Consider the following 20,418-nt stretch of genomic DNA (forward strand, 5'->3'; position numbering starts at 1 on the left):
CGGTTACAAAGATAATGCCTGCCAAGCCCTAACACGGAGTCTGGCACACAGTAAGTGCTCAGTAAATGTCAAAAAAGGCTCCACATTGCAAAAACACAGACCTGTGGGTATGCTTCGGGGCATCAGTGAGAATCAGAAGTACAAGCGAGAAGTAGCAATTATTCAACCCCTACCCTGCGCTAGGCATTGTATGTATTGGGCTGCTCACTTGCAGAGAAAAAAGCATTATCACCCCAATTTTGCAGGAGATGAAATAGAGCCGTGGCACCTCACTCAAGCTCACACACAGGTCTAGGTGACTAAACCACAAAAGGCAGGTGTATGTGTTTATAAAACTCCTCCCATGGGGCTGTACAACTTTACTGCTAATATCAGGCCTGGTTGCTGAAGGCGCTTAGGCCATTCCAGAACAGTTACAGCATTCTGGGAGGTGCTCCTGGTTAACAATGACCGTACTCTGCCAGTAGCTAGGCTGTGTGACCTTTTGTGAATGACTTAACCTCTCTGTGCCTCATTTTCCTCAGCTAATAATAGTACCTACCTCCTAGGGTTGTTGAGGATTAAAGAGCACAATATATAGCATGCATGGATTGCATGCAATATTTGTAAAGCCCTTTGCCCAGTAAGAGCTCGAGAAATATTAGCTTTTGTACCATTATTCTTACCCTCTTATTTAGCCTGGCTGTTCCCCTCCCTTTTAAAGGGTTGCTACAAGTATGGAGGGTTCTCCCTCACTCTCCATCAAGTTTTAATTCAGGGAGCAGTGCTCCCTACCATTTATGAAACATCTACCATGCGTCAGGAACGAGGCGAGAGGAACTGGCATCTCCTTTTTGCCGTCAAGTGAGATTATGAGGTTTATGGGCAGGTGGGTTCCAGCTTCCCGGCAATTGAGCAGAAGGTCTGGGACCCCAGGTCATGGGACCTCACGGTGAGGCAGTGTTGGCTGCAAACCTGCGGGATATCTGAGGTGCACAGCGGCAGCGTAAAGGAAGCTGGGGTCCCATTGTTTCCAACCAGGGCTTAATTCTTTCCTGCTGAGCCCTTGGCAGCAGCAAAAGAGGGAGACGCCCCACAGAAGGCCCTCGGGGACGTCCTGACCGTGCGCGCGAGACAGGAGAGAGCTGCAGGGCTGCCTACCGAGGTCAGCAGCGCAACCTGCCAGCTGGGGAGTCGCCACTCGCAGTGCAGCTGTGGCGCCAGGATGCTCAGGATCATCATTTCCATGGCATCGGCCATCTGCAGGGAGGAAGCAAACATCGTAAGGCCGGGATCTGCCCAGGGCTGGGGCCGGCCGCGCCCAAGTCCGTGACCCCCGAGACAGCATGCAGAACACCCCTGGTCTACCGGCCGCTGGGCGCCCTCCGGCGCATCAAAACACACGGAAAGGTCCAGTAGTTCAAACAGTACGGTGCCCTGCGGGAATTGACCAATAGGCATTTAACATTCTGCGCGTGCGCGTGTTGAAAACAACAGGGGCATTCCCCAAACGAAGAGCTGAAACATTATATTTCTAGGATCCGAGAAAAACTTTTGTAGAGGTCGAGAGACAAGGATCTTTTCTCTTTAGCTCAATTAAAGAGCAGTTTATCTTTGGTTTATAAACCTCCGGCAGAACTGTCAGTATATTGAGCAAGTGCGACCTTTTAATTAGTAACACGTACCAGGAAGTCCCGGTAATTACACATCCTGGTACCTTTATGAGACGAGACAGAAATGAGAGACCAGAAGCAGTCCCGCATGGCCGTGGGAATGTGATGGATAATACAGGTGGCTTTTTAAATGGGGGGTGGGGACAACGATGTGGGGAAACTGGAGATCCATTTGAAAAAAACAGGTAGGTAGGCCACCATCTTGCAGCATTTGCAAAAGTCAGTTTCAGCTGTGTTAAAGGCCTGGATGTGTTCTTGGCCAGAGGTAGATGAGGGGGTTTTTAACAAGGGATCATGGACCTCTTGAAGCAGGAGGCACATTTTTATTTGTGCATGTTTATCTAGGGTGAACTCTGCAGACGACATCATAATCTCATGGCAGCCCTGAGTCCCATAGGGTTGACAACCACTTAATTTAGCCAGAAGCTTCAACTCCACCTTGAGAGCACTGGCCAACTACACCCAAACTCCCACCAAGGGCCGGGCTGCGTGATCACCGGGATCACGCAGCATAAACTTTTGTCGATTCAAGCAAAGGTTCCATGTGGAGGGAACTGTGTCCCTTCTTATAGCCTCTGGAAGCCAGTGGAGCAGCGTGAGTTTTCTTGGAGACTGAATGTGAGGTCACCGCCCCCAGAAATACTTGCCCAAGCCAAGCCGGTGAGGACAGACAGCTTCCATTGAAATTTCCCAAACCCAATGGCTTCCACGGCATCTTCCACCATGAAAGTATCTGGAAAGGAGAGAGGGACAGTGGAGGAAGGAATGAGTGCCTCCCGCAGTTGTCCTCACATGGAGGAGTCTGGGGGGGGTCTACAGCCAAGCTTAGTAAAGGCAGCACACGGTACTTCTAGAAATGCTATCCCGCAACTGTGAAGAGATACCTTGCTACAAAGTCCATGGCAGCATTATTTGTAAAAGGGAAAACTGGAAAACCCAGAATGTCTGTCAACAGGGATTTGTTAGGTAAATTATTATATATACCATAATCATATATACATGTGTGTATATCCACATTATGAAATATGACCTGCCTGTTAAAAAGAATGCAGATATAGAAAGATGCACCCAACATAGTATTAATTTTTAAAAACAGAGCAAAACGGGAAGCTTATTTGGTGAGTCTCTTCTTGGAAATGTGCACGCCTGTGTATATGTGTATGCCTATGCCTATGGATGTATGTATGTTTCGGTGCATGGAATGTATACCAAACTTCACGTGTGGTTTCATTTTTGTTGTCTGTGGAAAGAGGAAGAGAGAGATCCTGTGAGATTTCAGCTCTTTGACAATGTATCGCTTCCATGATCGGGAAAGAAAGACTTTTTTTTTTAAATAATAATTCTGCCCCATTCTTTTTTTTTTTAAGGATTTTATTTATTTATTTGACAGAGAGAGAGACAGTCAGTGAGAGAGGGAACACAAGCAGGGAGAGTGGGAGAGGAAGAAGGAGGCTCCCAGCGGAGCAGGGAGCCTGATGTGGGGCTCGATCCCAGAACGCTGGGATCACGCCTTGAGCCGAAGGCAGACGCTTAACGACTGCACCACCCAGGCACCCCAAGAAAGACTTTTTAAAAGCCAAATGCCACTGCACTCAGATGGAAAGTTGTCCACATTATATTGTGAAGTCGAAAACATAACTGGGGAGAGGTATGCATTGTTAAGAGCGGTCTTTGTGATAAAATTAGATGTGTGTGTGTGTGTGCACACGCGCTATGCAGGGGAATTAAGATTGAATGTTCACAAACTATTAACAGAGTCATCTTTGAGGATGGCACTCACCCTCCCACATCATACCTTTCTCTAGTGTTGAAATGCTTTCCAAAGCAACATGTGTTATTTGCGTGCTCAGAAAAAGTAGGATATAATTGATATGCTAATAAGTGTTTTTGGAAAACATGGAAAGACTAAACACAATCTAGTAGGCTGGACGGTGTCCTGCAACAACACTGCTGGAAAAACTGGCGAAGTCTGAATGAAGTCTGGGGTTTAGTCAACAGCACAGCACCGGTGTTCATTTCTTCGTTTTGACAAATGCCCGGTGGCCAGGTGAGATGTTACCACCGGGGGAAGCTGCATGAAGGGTATGTGGGAGCTCTATGAACTATGTTTGCCACTTTTCTGTAAATCTACAAGGGTTTCCAAAAAAAAGTTAATTGCAAAATAAAAATACTAAAGGAGCGCGCTGGGTGGCCCTAATGTGGGCTGCCTCCGAGGCTCTCATCAGCCCCTGCTGGGAGTTGTCATCTTTGCAGAATTTCAATCATGGGCCTCTTGCATCAATCATCATTTTCTCCAGAAGTGTGAGCTGGCATTTATCACATCAGCAGGGGCTGGTTTCCTCCAGCACAAAAATACGGAGGAGAAAGCAGAGCGAGTCCTGGAGAGTCATTAGGAAGAGTAATACATAAAACAATGGTGTGTGTCTGATTGCTCACCGTGGGCCAGGCACTGCACGAAGACCTTGACGTACACTGTCCCATTTAGTCCCTGTCTCAGCTATCCCGTTCAGGGCCAGTCCCAGCTCCATGATGCGGAGGAAGACGTGACTTGCCCAGCGTCACGCAGCGGCCGCAGTGTAGCTCTTGGAGCTGAGCCCAGATCAGCCCGGGAGTAAAGCCGCTGCTCCCAAACCACGGCCTGCCCCCTCCCCGGCCACTGCCTCCTTAGATCTCCCACCCCAGCCAGGCTTTGGGTTTGAGGCATTAACCCTCTCTCATGTTGGGAATCTCGGGCCTTTCGGGGATGCGTGGAATGTTTTCGTCCATCAGCATCGTGTGTGAGGGGAGACCAGGTCCGAAGGCCCCAGCTCAGGTCTCTTGTTTGACCAGCTCTACTCAGAGGAGCACAAGGTTAGAATATGCGCTCTGAGGCCAGGTTGCCTGGCTGTGCGCCCAGCTTCGCTAATTTTCAGCTGTGTGACCCTGGGCAAGATACTGAGTCTTTCTGTGCTTCAGTTTTCTCTCCTGCAAAATGGGGAAGAGGAGCATAATACTTCGAATTGGAACTGGTGTGAAGAGGAAATGGATCATATGCGTAAAGGGCTTTGCGCGGTGCCCGGCCCAGAGTAAATGCTCAGCCTATGTCAGCTGCTCCGGTCACCACGGTTATCGTCACCCTCATCACCACCACCAGCATCGTCATCAGCACTGTCACCATCATTGTTGCTGCTGTCCTCAGCTGAGGGTTATGCAATGAAGCTGACTGGCGGGGATTGTGATGTAACCTTATCTGCTGGAGGAAGCCATGGAGGCCCAGCCCACGCTTCCAGGGTCACCTCTGGGTCCTCCGGGCCCTCCTACCTGCCCCTTCACTAGAAGCCTCTGAGAGCACGATCTGGGGAGGTCACTCTGGCACCTTAGAGCCCCTGACTGTGGACCAGGCTGATGTCCCAACTGCAGAGCCCTCTCACCGTCAGTGGGATTGGCAAACTCCTTGGGCACAGCTGCCCCATCGTCCAGCTCAACAGCCTCTAGGCCTGCGCGGACCCCTTCAATCTGGACCTCATGCTCTCCCGAAGCCGCGTCATCCTCTGACCTTGCACTCTCGCCCGTGCGACGGAATTTCACCACCCTAGAGGACAGAGCAAATCTGGTCATGATAGCTAGAACTTCCCTTTGGTGGCCTCGCTGCATCTTGGGCCCAAGACAGGTGAAACACTTTTCCTTATGGTCCAGAGAATAGAATGGATGCGGGGGGAGGGGTGTTGGCATATCTATGGAGTTGGACTGGTGGGGGGTGTGACAGCTTCAAGAGTTACATATCAGGGCTGCCACATACATTTGTATCGGTTGGACACCGCACAACTCCAGGGGGACCTTACTTACATGTTAGGCGATGTGAAAGAGGATATCTTTGTACTAGATGTAAATACTGTTTGGAATTACATGTGTTTCAGAATTTAGATTAGTCTCTCGGTATGGAACAGAGGTAACAATTTGGTCACCTAGGGGTTACATTATGCCCACAAAAAATTGCCCACACAGTATTTTTTTTAACTTAAAATGGACACCCACATTTTTTAATTGGGAGAAATAATGTAAAAAGCCAGATTCCTCATGTTTCTTCAAAAAATAGAGTATCTGGGGACCTGGCTGGCTCAGTTGGTAGAGCATGTGACTCTTGATCTTGGGGCTGTGGGTTTGAGCCCCACATTGGCTGGAGAGATTACTTTGGGGAAAAAAAAAAGAGTAGAGTATCTGGTCATCTGGTCCCACATTCCTGTAAGGGAGCCGTGTGGCTAGATTCAGGTAGTGTGCTCCCTGCAGACAGGACACACTGTGGCTGACCACAGTCTCTTCCTCTCCAAATGACCTCTGGCCCTGAGGGTCTCTTGCCACTTAGCCTTATGTGTGTTCTGTGTTCCTCTCACTTGGCACTTACCCATTTGTCTGGCCTTGTAGGCCTTTGCGTTTGAGACCCAGGGACTCCACTTTGCAATACACTCCTTCAAATTATGCTTTTTCCTGTTACTCTGGACAAGCCTTGGTTTCTCTGAGCAGCAATCTCTTCTTCTGGGGCTCAGCAGCAAAATTACCTGTGTTCTTCCAACTCTCTCACTCCCAAATGCAAAACTCCTGCTGTCTGCCAGCCCTGTGCTGGGTTTTGGGGTCATAGCAGAGACAGGATAGAGGTGTCCTTCCCGTCATAGGAGAGAGTGGTAGATTTAAAAAATATATATATTTTTTATTTACTTGAGAGAGAGAGAGAGTGCACAGACAGAAGGAGAGTGAGAAGCAGACTCCCCGCTGAGCAGGGAGCCCAATTCGGGTCTCGATCCCAGGATCCTGGGATCATAACCTGAGTTGAAGGCAGACACTTCACCGACTGAGCCACCCAGGCACCCCCAGAGAGTGACAACGAATGAGCAATGCCTGTTCCTATCAGGGCTTTGAAAATAAAAGTCTGGAGTGTCACAGGCATGAATGGCTAGGGGACAAATTTGGGCAATGTTTTAACAAGGTAAAACAGGAGAAATATCTAAGTAAAACATACTGCTATTATTATTATTAATTAATTAATTAATTAACTTGCATTCTTCCATTTATTTCACCAAAGAATAACTGGGGCTCTGGCATAGAAAGGGTAAACCTTCAAATTGCAGAAGCGTAGGCAACATTTCTGATGGTGGAGTTGGAAAGGAGAAAAACATAGATGAAATCACAGTGATCTTGTAAATACCTGAACCCCCACTCACTGACGAGGCTGGGCCTGGAAAGCTGGAGCTGTCAGGCTCACCTTGGGCTAGAACCATAGCACGGAGCACAGAGCCCGGGGTTTGCAGGACCGTCCAGTCCGACTAAAGCCTGGAGCTAGCCCTCCATGCTGTCGAGCAACACCACGGCCCAGCAGCATTGAGCTCATGCTAGTGTTTTCCATGCACTTGATCTGCTGAGGTTGGGATCATGACCACCCCTTTCCAGACAAGAACACGGAGGCCCTAGACCTCATATGACTCACCCACAGTCACACAGCTCGAGAGACACGGAGCCAGGGTTCCGCCTGATGCCTGTCAGATCAAACCCTTGTATTTCCAGCCAAAGACAGGATGCTCCCCTCCAAACCCTTCTATTCCTCCCTACCTACTCTACTTTTTATTCCATAAAAATATTCTATCTTGAGATATTTAAAGCATATACTATTATATAGAAAACAGTGACAGAAATATTTTGCTTTGGTCCAGCTTAAGGATCAAACACTGCTGTTAGGTTGAACCATGGAAAATTGCCAACGTTCAACCGTAATTCAGTTGAGGTCACCATGGCTCCTCTCTGGTTTCCTTCTCCCACATCCTTTTGCTTAATGCTCTTCCTTGATCAGGGGTCTTTACATGCATCATTATTCGATTTAATCCTCACAGGAACCAAGTGGTGATGACTATTACTATAAGATAATAGATATATAAGATATAAGATATATCTGTAGTCACTCCAAGCCTCAGTGTACCTCCTCTCTAAATGGGGTGTGATAATTGTGGCATAAATTGGATTCCTTAGAAGCCAAGCCTAAGGTAAGATTTTTTTTTTTTCAGCTGCGGTCAAGTATACACAAAATAAAATGTGTCACTTTCATCATTTGTAAGTGTATGATCATATGACATAAGCATGTTCACACTGTTGTGCAACCATCACCACCGTCCATCTCCAGAATTCTTCATCTTCACAAGCTGAAACTCTACACACCAAGCACTGACTCCCCATTCCCCTCTTCCTCCAGCCCCTACTAACCACCATTCGGCTCTCTGTCTATGACTTTGCCTAGTCTAGGTGCCTCGTGTAAGTGGAATCATACAGTATTTGTGCTTTTGTGACTGGTTTCTTTCACTTAGAATAATGTCCTCAAGGCTCAATCATGTTGTAGCACGTGTCAGACTGCCCCTCCCTTTTCGAGGCTAAATAATATACCACAATGTTTAAACCATTTATGCATCGGTGGACACTTGGGTTGCTCCCGCCTTTTGGCTGCTGTGAATAATGCTATGAACGTGGGTGTGCAAGTATCTGTTTGAGTCCCTGCTTTCACTTCTTTTGGATCTATACCCAGAGGTGGAATTGCTGAATCACGTGATAATTCTGTGTTTAATTTTCTGAGGAACGTGCATCTTCTATCCCAAGGCAGCTGCACTCGTTTACATTCCCATCATCAGTGAGGGACGTTTCCAGTGTTTCTACATCCTTGCCGATATTACTATGTTTCACTTTTTGGATAAAAGCCATTCTGATGGGCGTGAAAAAGTATCTCATTGTGGTTTTGATTTGAATTTCCCTAAAATTGAGCCTTTTTTCATGTGTTTATTGGCCATTTGTATATCTTCTTTGAAATAAACATCTGCTTCCGTCTTCTGTCCATTTTTAAATCAGGTTGTTGGGGGGTTTTCGTTGTTGTTGGTATATTCTGGGTATTAATCCCTTATCTGAGAGGCGATTTGTAAATGTTTTCTCCCATTCCGCAGGTGGCCTGATCATGCTGTGGACTGTGTCCTTTGATGCACGCAAGTTTTTGATTGTGATATCGTCCAGCCAAATCCAATGCCGCAAGTCTTTTTCCTTATATTTTCTTCTAAGAGCTTTTTATAGGGTTAGGTCTTTGATCCATTTTGAGTTAATTTTTGTGTAGGGTATAAAGTGAGGGTCCAACTTCATTATTTGGCAGGTGGATATCCAGATTTCCCAGCACCAGTTGTTGAAAAGACTGTCCTTTGCCCCCATCCAACGGTCTTGGCATGCTTGTCAAAAATCACTTGGCCATCCGTATATGTGAGGGTTTATTTCTGAGCTCTCCATTCTATTCCATCGGTCTCTGTCTTTCCTTAGGCCACTACCACGCTGTGTTCATTGCTGCAGCTTTGTAATCAGGTTTGAAATCAGGAAGTGTGAGGCCTCTAATTTTGTTCTTATTTTTCAAGATTGCTTTGGCTATTCTGGGTCCCTTGAGATTTCAAATGAATTTTATGATCAAGTCTTCCATTTCGGCAAAAATGAGTTGGGGAATTCTTGTGCAATGATTTGTTAAGGAAGTACTTGCGTTGGGAAGTGAGGGTCCTGGCAGGACCAGGCAGGGGGACAAGATAAATGGGAGGTGGTCTCTGCTGGAATCTGATCCGATGGGGAGCTCTGGAATGTGAATTACGCCACTGAGATGGTCCCACCCAGAGGTGTGGGGGCTGGGCTCGCATGGGTCAAGCATGGGCACATCCCTCCCGGGGGGTGGAGGGCATAACCTCCCAGGATGTCCCCAGGTGAGGGGGACAATCTTCTAGAGCAGACTGCAGCTGTGAGCTGTCAGCAGCCAACCCTGGGGGCACCCGGGAGACGCACCAGCGTGGTAAAGGGGATCTGGGACAGGCACCAGTGGCATCTGCTACAAATAAGCCCCTCCAGGGTGAGTATGCAGACAAATCTAAAGCACCGAGCAAACATCGAATTCCCCTCCCTCCAAGTTCTTCGATAATAGCTCTCAAACCATACAGCTCTTTCTATTGAGCACTTGTTAGATGCACAGAGCGATGCTCTAAGCCTTTCACTTACTCTCCTGTCACCCTGCCAGTTCACCTAGGAACTAGGTACTATTATTGTCCCCATTTTACAAATGAGGAAACAGATGCTCAGAGAGGTTAAGGCACTCATCCAAGGTCACACAGCTTGAAGGAGTTGAGGATCAACCTGGTTGGCTTTCCTCTTAGAGCCCTAGGTCCTAATCACTGAGCATCTCTCCCCAGAATTCACATGTGTCTGGGGAATGAAGGTGAGGCCTGAACTGAGCAGGCCTATGTAGGAAACTTGGCAGACAGTGGGGAATGGTGTGTTCTAGAGCGGGAATCAAGAGGCACAGCTTCATTCCAGCCTGGCTGACAACTCTGCAGGTCATCACATCGGTGCAGGGGTTTTGATCTGGCGGGAGCCTTAGAAGCCCCTCAAGGCTGGTCACAACGCCGATGGCTGGGCCCCACTCCCGGAGGGTCCAATTCAGAAGGTCTCAGCCAGGAACTGAGATTTTGCATTTCTGACATGTGCCCAGGTAACGCTGCTGTTGCCGATCTGGGGACTGATTTAGTGCATCAGAGCCAGACGAATGATTCTGCTGTCTGCCTGCCCCATGCCCATCATAAAGCAGTCGTGCCGAGGAAAGGAGCCCCTATTTCGTTGGCTGAGATGGGTGCCTGTAGCTCGTCAGCCTCGTCTGACAGGCCCAGAACCCCTGTGATACAGACCCAGACAAGTGTCCCTGCCATCTGGAGCTGGAGGCTACCTTAGGGCCTGGAGGCAGGTGTCACCTGGGAGCAAAGGTCAGGAGACAGACTGCCCTAGGCCCAGAAATCTGGTTAGAGGTTGGGGTCTGGGGCTTCGTATAAGCAGTACTTGCCAGCAAGAATGCAGTGTTATTCCGAGTATGTATTTATTGGGGGTAGCTTTGGGGGCCTGCTGATGGAGATCATGGGCGTGTTCTCAAGCCAGTGGTATGCCTATAAATGGACTCTCAACGAAAACCCCCCAAACCATAAGGATGTGTAGCATATGACAATATCCAGGGTGTTACATGTGACAAATTTCAACCCGACAATGGTTAAATAACAGGTTCCAAAAATTTCTGAACATTTAACAATCAATCTGCTCTTAGAGCTGGTACGAGTTGTATGCAGCACGCCACTGTGTAGGAGCCCTCAAACCACGGACACATGCTACAGCACGGAGGGGCCTTGAAACGATACTCTGGGTGAAAGAAGCCAGACACGAAAGGTCGCACGTTGTAGGATTCCATTTAGGTGAAGTATCCAGAACAGGCAAATGCATAGAGATGAGACAGGAAGCAGATTAGTGGTTGCCGGGGGCTGGGGGAGGGGGAATGGGGAATGACTCCCTAATGGTACAGGGTTTCTGTTTGGGGTGATGAAAACTCTCTGAAACCAGATAGAGGGGATGGTCATATGCCATTGTGAATGTACACCCATCTTCATGCTAGCCCCAAAGGTGGGAGCAAGCCAGGTGGTCATCAGGAGCTGAACGGATGGATAATCAAAATGTGGTCCATCCACACAATGGGATACTATTCAGTCTTATACAGGAAGGAAGTACCAATGTGTGCTACAACAGGGATAAGCCTTGAAAAGGGCATGCGAAGTGAAATATGTGAGTCACGGAATGACAGACTCTAGATGATTCCGCATTTGAGATACTCAGAGTAGTCAATTTCATGGAGACAAAGCAGAATAGTGATTGCCAGGGGTTGGGGGAGGAGGAACGCGGGGGGGGGGTTAGTGTTTAATGGGGCCAGAGTTTCAGTGTGAGAAGGTGAAACAGTCCTGGAGATGGAGGGTGGTGCTGGTTGCACAACCATGGGAACGTACTTAATGCAACAGAATTGGACACTTACAGATGATTAAAATGATACATTTATGTTAGGTGTATTTCACCATCCCCACCCCCCCAAAAAAATCCTCAACCCTTAATACTGCCACTGATGTTACCGGAATCCATTTGCTCATTTATTCAACAAATATTTATTGAGCACCTGCCTTGTAGCAAGTCCAAAGGTACTGCTGGGGTTTCAAAGGTGAGCCAAACAGACTTAGACTCCTTCCTGTGGTGCTCATAGTCTGCTGGGGAGGAGGGCAGGCATTTAAAAAGGGGTGTGTGTGTCTGTGTGTGTATCGCTACATAGCTATCTTGCACATTGTGAGAAATGCTACAAATAATGAACACCATCAAAGGCTAGCTGGGGGAGGTGACATTTCCACTCTGCAGCCTGCTGAGTAAGGGGTGGTATTAAATGGGAAGGAATTGCAAAGAAGTGGGACTCCCTGTCCCCAAGAAGGAACCCCCCACTCAGAAACATACATAGCCCCCCCAAGGTATTCATGGGAGATAGAAATATAGAGGAGTATCAGATGATGGAGGCAAATGGACATTTACGTGCATTATCACCTCACTTTCAGGGGTGAAGGGAAGTCGATGGATCACCCTTGACTCTGAGGGTAACCTCATGGAAGGAAATGATTCTGAGGCCCGATAATCTTCCCTGACTCCTGCTTGCATCACATCCTCTCCTCAAGGACCGTCCGGAGCTCCACGCTTCTTTCCTGTGCCGGAACAGTGACCGCTGTGACTTTGAGGAAGGTACTCTGTGATAGCTTTCAAAATTTTCAGTGCTCTGTGCTCCCACTCAGAATTGTGCTACTGGCAGTTCATTGCAGGGACAGACACGAGTAGGTGATGACTTACCCTGCAAACAATGGCTGATACACACTGTTAGCCTGCCGTGTGTCAAGGGCCATGTTTGTGCTCTGCACTGATTACCTTAGGTCATCTTCACTGTTGCTAACCCCCTTTTACAGATGAGGACAGTCACGCTCAGAGGGGCCGGGAGCTCGCCTGAGGTCTCACAGCAAGGGTCTAAGCCAGACGCTGGCAAAGCCACTTGACTTCAGAGTCCCCACTCCCAACCGTTCTGCTATAGTCCTTTCTGGTGCTAGCCAGCTGTTTGCAGCAAAACCAGCAACAATCATCAGGAGAGAAATGATTGCATAGATTATGGCCCATCCACTTAGGAAAATGTGAAAAAAAATTTGTTTGTTGATCCGTATCACAATATCACAACAGTCCAAGTGTCCATCAATGGGTGAATGGACAAAGTGTGGTGGGTACATACAATGGAATATTAAGCAGCCTTGAAAAAAGAGGAGATTCTCACATATGCCACAACGTGATAAACTTTGAAGATATTCTGCTAAATGTAATAAGTCTGACCTGAAAAGACAAATATTGTGGGAGTCCACCTATATGAGGGGGCCTAAAATCATCAAATTCACAACGAGAGAAAGTAGAATAGCAATTGCTAAGGGGCTCGAGGAAGAGGGAGTTAGTGTTTAATGAGGACAGTTTCAGTTGGGGAAGATGAAAAGGTTCTGAAGATGGATGGTGGTGATGGTTGCACAACAGTGTGAATGTACTTAACGCTGCTAACTGTATGCTTAAAATTGTCGAAATGGTAAATTTTATCTTATGTATATTTTACCATAATAAACACACACACACACACACACACACACACACACACACAGGAGTTGATCTGTAAGAGCCAACAGGAAAAGATTGTTGGGGCTTATTATTTTATTTTTTTAGAGAGAGAGAGTGGGAGTGGGGCCAGGGGAGGGGCCGAGGGAGAAGGAGAGAGCGAATCTTAAGCAGGCTCCATGCCCAGTGCGGCGCCCAACACGTGGCTCAATCTCACAACCCTGAGATCATGACCTGAACTGAAGTCAAGAGTCAGACGCTTAACTGACTGAGCTACCCAGGTGCCCTGGGGTTTATCATTAAATACACGAGAATATGGTCCCGTGATCTAGGTCCTTTGTTACTAAGATTTAAGTGTGGTCTTGAACCAGGGGCCCCAGCATCCCTTACAGGCTTGTTAGAAATTCAGAGTCCCAGGCCCTGACCCAGACCTACTGAGTCAGCATCTGCATTTTAACCAGGTCCCCAGACAATTTGTGTGTGGGTTCAAGTCTGAGAAGGGCTGCCGTAGAGTGTTTATGTTTCCACAGTCCTAGGCGTTCTGGAAGGATCGCTAAGAAACCAAAGACTGGTTGCTTCTGGGGAGAAGGACTGTATTGGGAATGGGGACTTTTGGCATGGGAAGGAAACTTTTCTCACTTTTCATTTTGGAATTTTCTGCAATGTTTGCGATTTTTAGCCTGCGCATCTATTTCATTAGTCATCCATACAAATAACAATAGCAACTATTTACAGAGCTCTTGTTGATCATGTGGCATCTGCTAAGCATAGCTGGCAGGACTGCTATGAAGGTTCACGGGAAAATCGTGGGCATTGAGTTTCCCTTGACCTGGCCCCACTCAAGTCACCTTTCTGCCTGAGCTCAGACTATTCTGACCTTTGCGAAATGTGACTCTGAGAAAGTGGCTGACCTCCCTGCAGTTGTAAACCAGGATCTGTTCACATTCCTACCCTGGCATACCACTAGAAGCCAGGGCACCTTTATTTAGGAAAACTTGTTTTGAGAGAGATGTACAGAGAGACCTTTGACACTAAATTACACTCAGAAATTGGCCAGACTACATTTTGAATCGGTCGGGTTCCTAAAAGTATTTATCAACCATTGGAGCCAAGATCTCCGAAGGCCAGGGGTGGGGGGGGGAATGTGATAAGAAAGATAAAATTGCAGTGACATACGTTAAGTGTATGAGGGCTCTGAAACAGGTTGGCTCACAATTTCTTGGCATTTGTTGTGTATATACAGCATGTAATTTACCAAAATAGCAGAGAACATTTATTTCACATAATTTTGCTATTTAAAGAAGAGAAGAGCTCGAGGAGATAGCTGTCAACTTAAAGGTCTTGTTTGTACCATCATGTAACTCGCTCCAGTACCTTAAATTAGGGTCTGAGACTCCGTTAGGGTATTTTAGATAAGAAAGTGTCTTCTCTTTTCATCTGAGCTTCTGGGCTTTGATCCTCTGAGTTGATGAATCTACCAGACCAAAAAGGAAGCTTACTCCTAACTGATTTTCACAGGGTGGCAGCTAGTGTCCTGTCATGAAGAGAGGTGGTCTGCCCCAGGGGAGAAGAGAGTCCAACTCTGGCACACAGACTGACCTGGGTTTGGATCCCCTGTCATACCACTCCATTGCTGTGTGACCCCGGCTAGGTTACTTTACTTCTCTGAGTCTTGGATGGAGATGGTAATGGCCACCTCACAAGGTTGCCATGGAGACGAAAGGCATCAATATAGACAGAGTATCTCACAGAGCCTGGCACAATCATCCAGTATTTCAGTGTTTACCGAGTGAGCACTGACTGTGTGCTGAGTGCTGGGATAGATACAAAGGGAACAAAATAATAGATGTGGTCCTTGCCCTCATGGGGCCGGTGCTCTAGTTGGGGAGATGGTAAACAAAGAAATTATAATACATTTGCACATGCATCGATCTTGAGAAGGAAACAAAAGGGGTGCCAAGATAAAGAACAATTGGAAGAAGGAGGAGTCAGAGTAGACCTCCCTAAGGAGGCTGAGATCCAGAGGTCAAGGAGCATGGTGCAGAGGTGGGGGGGGCAGGGAGGGTGGCTGATGCAAAGGCCCAGAGGCAGGACCAAGGTATGGAGGTCGGAGAGATGGGCTGGATCACTCAGAGCTCTGCACACTACAGTGAGAAATTTCCACGTTCTCCTGAGACCAAGGGGATGCCATTGAAAGTTTTCAAGCAGGCAGGAGAGGGTGGAAGATGATCAGAGTTGGCTTTGAGGAGATCACTCATCAGGCACATGTTTCCACAAAAGGAGGAAGAGATCGTGGAGAGTGTTTTAAAATACAGGTTTTATTATTTGTTAGGTATAGCAAGGCCAACAGGTCAAGGGACGACTGCCGGGGGGAAAAATACACCCTGTTATACTCCCAGATCAGAAGAGGAGCCTGCCACACCTCAGGCACGATATGGGGAAGTACCTGAGTGGGTGAAAATGCCTTTAAAGGTGGCCCAGGCACCCCTTCGGTCTCAGGAAAGTAAATATGTTGCCTAAGAGCATACACGAGGGCATCTGATTCACATACAGATCTATATAATTCTTGAAGGCAGCCAGAGAAGAGTTTGACTGGGGCTGTAAAGCTACTGTCTGGGCCAGCAGACCCTGGGATGATCTTCCCTAAAACCTAAGATCACCCAAGCAATGGCTTCTTTGCAAGGGGACCTTCTTTATTTGGCCTCTAGATTGTTCCCCTTAAGTCACTAAAACACGTATCCCTAGAGGTGAGGCTGGCTGGCATGTGTTTGAAATGATGGGGTGTGAACCGCTTTGAGCTTGATGTTTTAAAAGGTTTTGGTGGGTTGACCTTGAGGATCCTTAGGCTATTGAAATAACCGCTTTTTTTTGCCTGCGAAGTGACTGATATTGAACCCCCATCTCTCCTCCTTGGCCAGGAATCTCCCCCTTTGGGGAACATTTTCTTAGTGTTTTGGAAAGGAGGCCATGGCTTCTAGGTGATGTTGGAGGTTAAGGGAAACTCTAGGGAGGAGGAAGCCAAATAATGTGAGCACTGTTTATTGAGCCCTTACCTGGAGCCAGGTACTGTGCTAAGAGTTTCCCAATGACCACTCTCCTGATCTTCACAACAGCCGTGCCATTATCTTGACTTTACGGAGGAACACCCATCCTTGGGGAGATCAAGTCACTAGCCCAAGGCCACCCAGATGTTTGAACCCAGGTCTGCCTGCCTCAGAGCCCACACTTTCAGCCATGCTGTTGATTAAGCCCAGGAGAAGTCAGTGGGAGAGTCATTGAGGTAATGGACTTAAGTTTAATCTTGAAGACAAAGTTTGTAGGAAAGAAGGGAGAGAGAAAGTGGATGGGGCAAACACAGGATAAAGTTCCAACTTATTGTCACAGACTACAGGGCCCCGTATGGCCTGGTCCCTGCCATTCTCTGCAGCCTCCCTCAAGCTACTAGTTTCGTATCCTCCCTCCACTGGCCTGATTTTGAGACTCAACACTTCTATCCTACTTCACTGCTTTTGTCTATACAGTTCCCTTTGTCCATAATACTCCTCATCTCATCTCTTTCCTTGGATGACTCCTACACATTTCTGGGGGCTCAAATGTAATGTCACTTCCTCGAGGAAACCTTCACCGATCCTCCCACTCCCCCATCTAGAACTAGTCTCATGGCACCCTGCACTTGTTCTTTGCAGCCCTTAAAGCAATTCTCAAAATTATTGGGCAATGATATGTGTTCAATGTCTGCCTCTCCCAGCAGCAGTCCAGTGCTGTCCGACAGAATTTTCCACGGTTATGGAAATGTTTTAGACCTGTGCTGTCCAGTATGGTAGCCACGAGCCACAGGCAGCTATCGAGCACTCAAAATGTGGTTAGTGCAACTGAGAAAATGATTTTTCAAATTTCATGTATTTTATTTATCAATTACATTTTATATTGTATATTATACTATAGAAATGATCTTATATCCAAATTACATAATTTAAGTTTAAATTTAAATAACCAGATATGGCTACTGACGACCATATTGGACATTGCAGCTCCAGACTGGGACTTCCTTGAGGGCAAGAAACCACGTCTCTCTTATTCAGTTGTAGAGTCCCTTGTACCTAGGATGGTGCCCAAATGAATAAAATGAATCAATCAATCAACCAATCAACCACTGGAGTCTGCAAAAGTTGCTTTCAAGAAGTTATCCTAGAAAGGATAGACCCAGAGAAGTCTGACTTGCACAAGGTCACACAATAAGGCCGAACTAGATACAAAATCTTAGCCTCCGAATCTCCTATACATGGTGCTGTGTCTGAATGGACGGCAGGTGAAAGGCAGAAGTTTTTGGGGGCCTAGAATAAACCATCCTAGAACCGTGTGAAGGAGCTTCCAAATGCAAGGAGGGACTGTTTTCTTAGACACCCTCAGCCCCTTTCCCCCTCCCTGAACCCTGTAAACTACTTAGTGGCTTATAGTCTATTAACACTTGGCTTCCCACAGGACTGAGTCCATTCCAAAGTCCACTCTTGCCAACCCTCTACAAGGCATTCTGATTTTTTTAAAAAACCGTATTGCTCTCAGGAAATCTGTTGCCTGCAATCTGTGCACAATATACACAGGGTGTGGTTTAAAAAACATCTAAGTCGTGATTTGTAACCCACTCAGGTTCACGTGGCTGTTCCTTTGACTTCGCTCCTTTTTATAAATAGAAGTCAACACGTTTCAGGGCTAATTTTGACTTCACCCAAATTGTAGATTGAAATGTTGAAGATTCCAGCATAGGGAGCCTATATATATTTTTATAAATGAGTTTTCAAGATGTAATAATAATATTAGTTAATATATATGTCGAATGCTTTGTGTCTTCCAGACATTTGGTACACATTATCTCACTTGACCATTACAGTAACTCTGTGAATCAAGGACTATTGTGAGCCCCATTTTAGGGTGAGGGGAACTCAATCTCAGAAAGGTTAAGTCACTTGCTCAAAGTCAAATAACCAGAAAGTGGCAAAGCCGGGGTCTGAAGTCAAGTCTGTCTTACTCCAGAGTTAATGCTCTTAGCCAGTACACAGTTTGGCCTTGCTAATAGATACTGCATGTATTTATGTGTTAAAGTATCAGAGAGAATAACCAAGAAACCTAACCTGTGGGTTGGGAAGAGAGAGACTACTTTTTATTCTTGCACTTCTTTTTGAACTTTATTTACCCTGTGTATAGATTATATTAGTACATACATTAGTATAAAAAACTAAATAATTTTTAAATTTAAATAAAAACCTCATCATTTTTACCTTCTTTTTCATTAAGGAAGGAATTGTCCCAATGGTGTCATGTCTATACCTGAATAGATTAAATATACATGAATCTTTGAATAATCTGCGAAGTTCACATGCTCTGACATTATTTGAAAATTTATCTCAGTAAACTGCAGTTCCAATATGTATTGTATTCTTATTCTGAGCACCAGATTTCTATTCCACTTTCTGAATTATTTTTTTATTTTGAGATAATAGGGTTTTTTTGAACATATTTATTTTCAACAAAAGTGGTATGTTTCCCTCGAAAGACTTACACTCAGATATGTATATTTTTATGTATTCATACATCGACCTCTGGATATTATAACTGAGCATCCTTTGGCATTTGTGAAATAATGCTGATTACATAAGATATGCTATTTGTGGATCAATTAATAAAAACTTGAAAGTAAAATTTATTTAAAATTTTGAAATGAAAATTAATTTTACACTGATTGAGAAGTAAACATTAACAATACCCTTCAGTATTCAGAGCCTCAGAGAGCTGTATCAGTCACACTAAAAGTCACTTGGGAGAATTTCTCCGTGGCTTGGAGAGGAAAAAAAAATTTAAGTCAAGAAAATACACGTACACTAACAATGATGTATCCTTTACAACAAATCCAAACAGTGTCTACTTTCACCATGCAAATGGCTAGTGCTTCTAAAAATTAAAACAAAAATCCCCATTAATGGCCCTTCTCATAGTCTTGGGATTTGCTTAACAATTCACCACCAGCTTGTAGTCGGAGAAATCCGTAAACCCCTCCACAAGGCCCCTATCCTTTCTGTGGCTTGGTTGTATTTCTCCAAGATTCTCAGAGCAAATTTGATCTCCATTAAAAATTCTCATCCTCTAGCTTTGTATTCCTGATGTTCTCAAGGATAGCCATCGACAGAGTCTCACTCTAGCTAGCTGTTACAAAAACCTTTCATTCAGAAGAAGGCAAGAGGTTTCAGCCCTCTCATTCACACACTTCATAAACAACAAGCCTTTGCTCCAGCCTCCCCTCTAGGAAGGTATTCCGGCTTTTTAGAAACCACTTTGCAACAGCAGAACCATTCCCTTCCAAAGGACCTTGCAGAAAAATTAGGAGTTTCACAGCATAGGAGAAAAGGCTGGGAAAAACCGATGTCATTGCATGGACTCATCAATTCAGTCCACATTTCAAAACAGCAGCTAATGCTTTCTTAAAACACAGACCTCAAAAATCCCTTTAGGATTGCGAGCAATTAAAAGGGAAAACATAACACCCCTAGCTCCCCATAAGATTCTGACGGATCTGAAAAATAGAACTGAGTCAGAGATACAGAGGCTGGACTGCTGGAATAGGAAAATGGCTTGTCTCCTCGGGGCCTAATTCTTTCCTCTCCAACAGTTCCTTTTACATTCAAGAAGCCATGCAGAGATGCCCCCCTGCAGGTTTTCATTTTTTAAAGGAAAGCCTGTCTGCCTCACCCTCGCCCCCATGATACTCACGGCAGCTGCCTTAGCTGGAATAAGTCCTCCTCCATGTCCGCGCTGCGCCAGGACGAGCCCTTTTCATGGCCCTTACATGGTGTTGGTGGATGACGAGCGGTAGGGGTTTCAGCACCGGGGTGCTGGACAGCTCCCGCGCCGCTTCCTCCCTCGGCGGCAGCTGTTCGGGGGAGGGAGCCGCCGGGGACCAGCCCACGAGACAAAGCCGCCGCCGCCAGGAGAGTGGGCGGAGAGGAGGAGGCGGAGGGCAGAGCGAGCGGCGCGGGGAGAGGGGGCGGGGAGAGCCCTTCTGGTTAGAGGAATTTACAGGCTCTCTGTGGTTGGCGATGTTTTACTGGGTGCCTATAGGGCACAACAGCCTGTGAAATGGCTGTCGAGGTACCAATGAGCACTCTTTGGTTGACGACGCCTCTCCAAATGTTTATTTGTAGGGATTCATTAATGTTGTTATCAGTGTAATATTCTTGAAACCCAGGCTGGTATAGCAAATGAAGGG

The 20,418-nt window shown here is 46.4% G+C and overlaps 1 protein-coding gene across 1 annotated transcript in view; it reads right to left on the minus strand.

Moving 5' to 3' along the window:
- SVOP (SV2 related protein) overlaps positions 1 to 20,176 on the minus strand; it is a 70,292-nt gene extending 50,116 nt beyond the window's left edge. The window contains exons 1-4 of the mRNA XM_034638662.1: positions 19,923 to 20,176; positions 5,063 to 5,223; positions 2,300 to 2,385; positions 1,141 to 1,239 (exon numbers count right to left, since the gene is read on the minus strand). Coding sequence (XP_034494553.1) covers positions 1,141 to 1,239; positions 2,300 to 2,385; positions 5,063 to 5,223; positions 19,923 to 19,957 — 381 coding nt within the window. The 5' untranslated portion in view covers positions 19,958 to 20,176. The remainder of the gene's footprint in view (positions 1 to 1,140; positions 1,240 to 2,299; positions 2,386 to 5,062; positions 5,224 to 19,922) is intronic.
- Positions 20,177 to 20,418: the final 242 nt, after the last annotated feature.

The sequence above is a fragment of the Ailuropoda melanoleuca genome, chromosome 12 (assembly GCF_002007445.2).
Source record: "Ailuropoda melanoleuca isolate Jingjing chromosome 12, ASM200744v2, whole genome shotgun sequence".
In the NCBI taxonomy this organism is placed as follows: domain Eukaryota; kingdom Metazoa; phylum Chordata; class Mammalia; order Carnivora; family Ursidae; genus Ailuropoda; species Ailuropoda melanoleuca.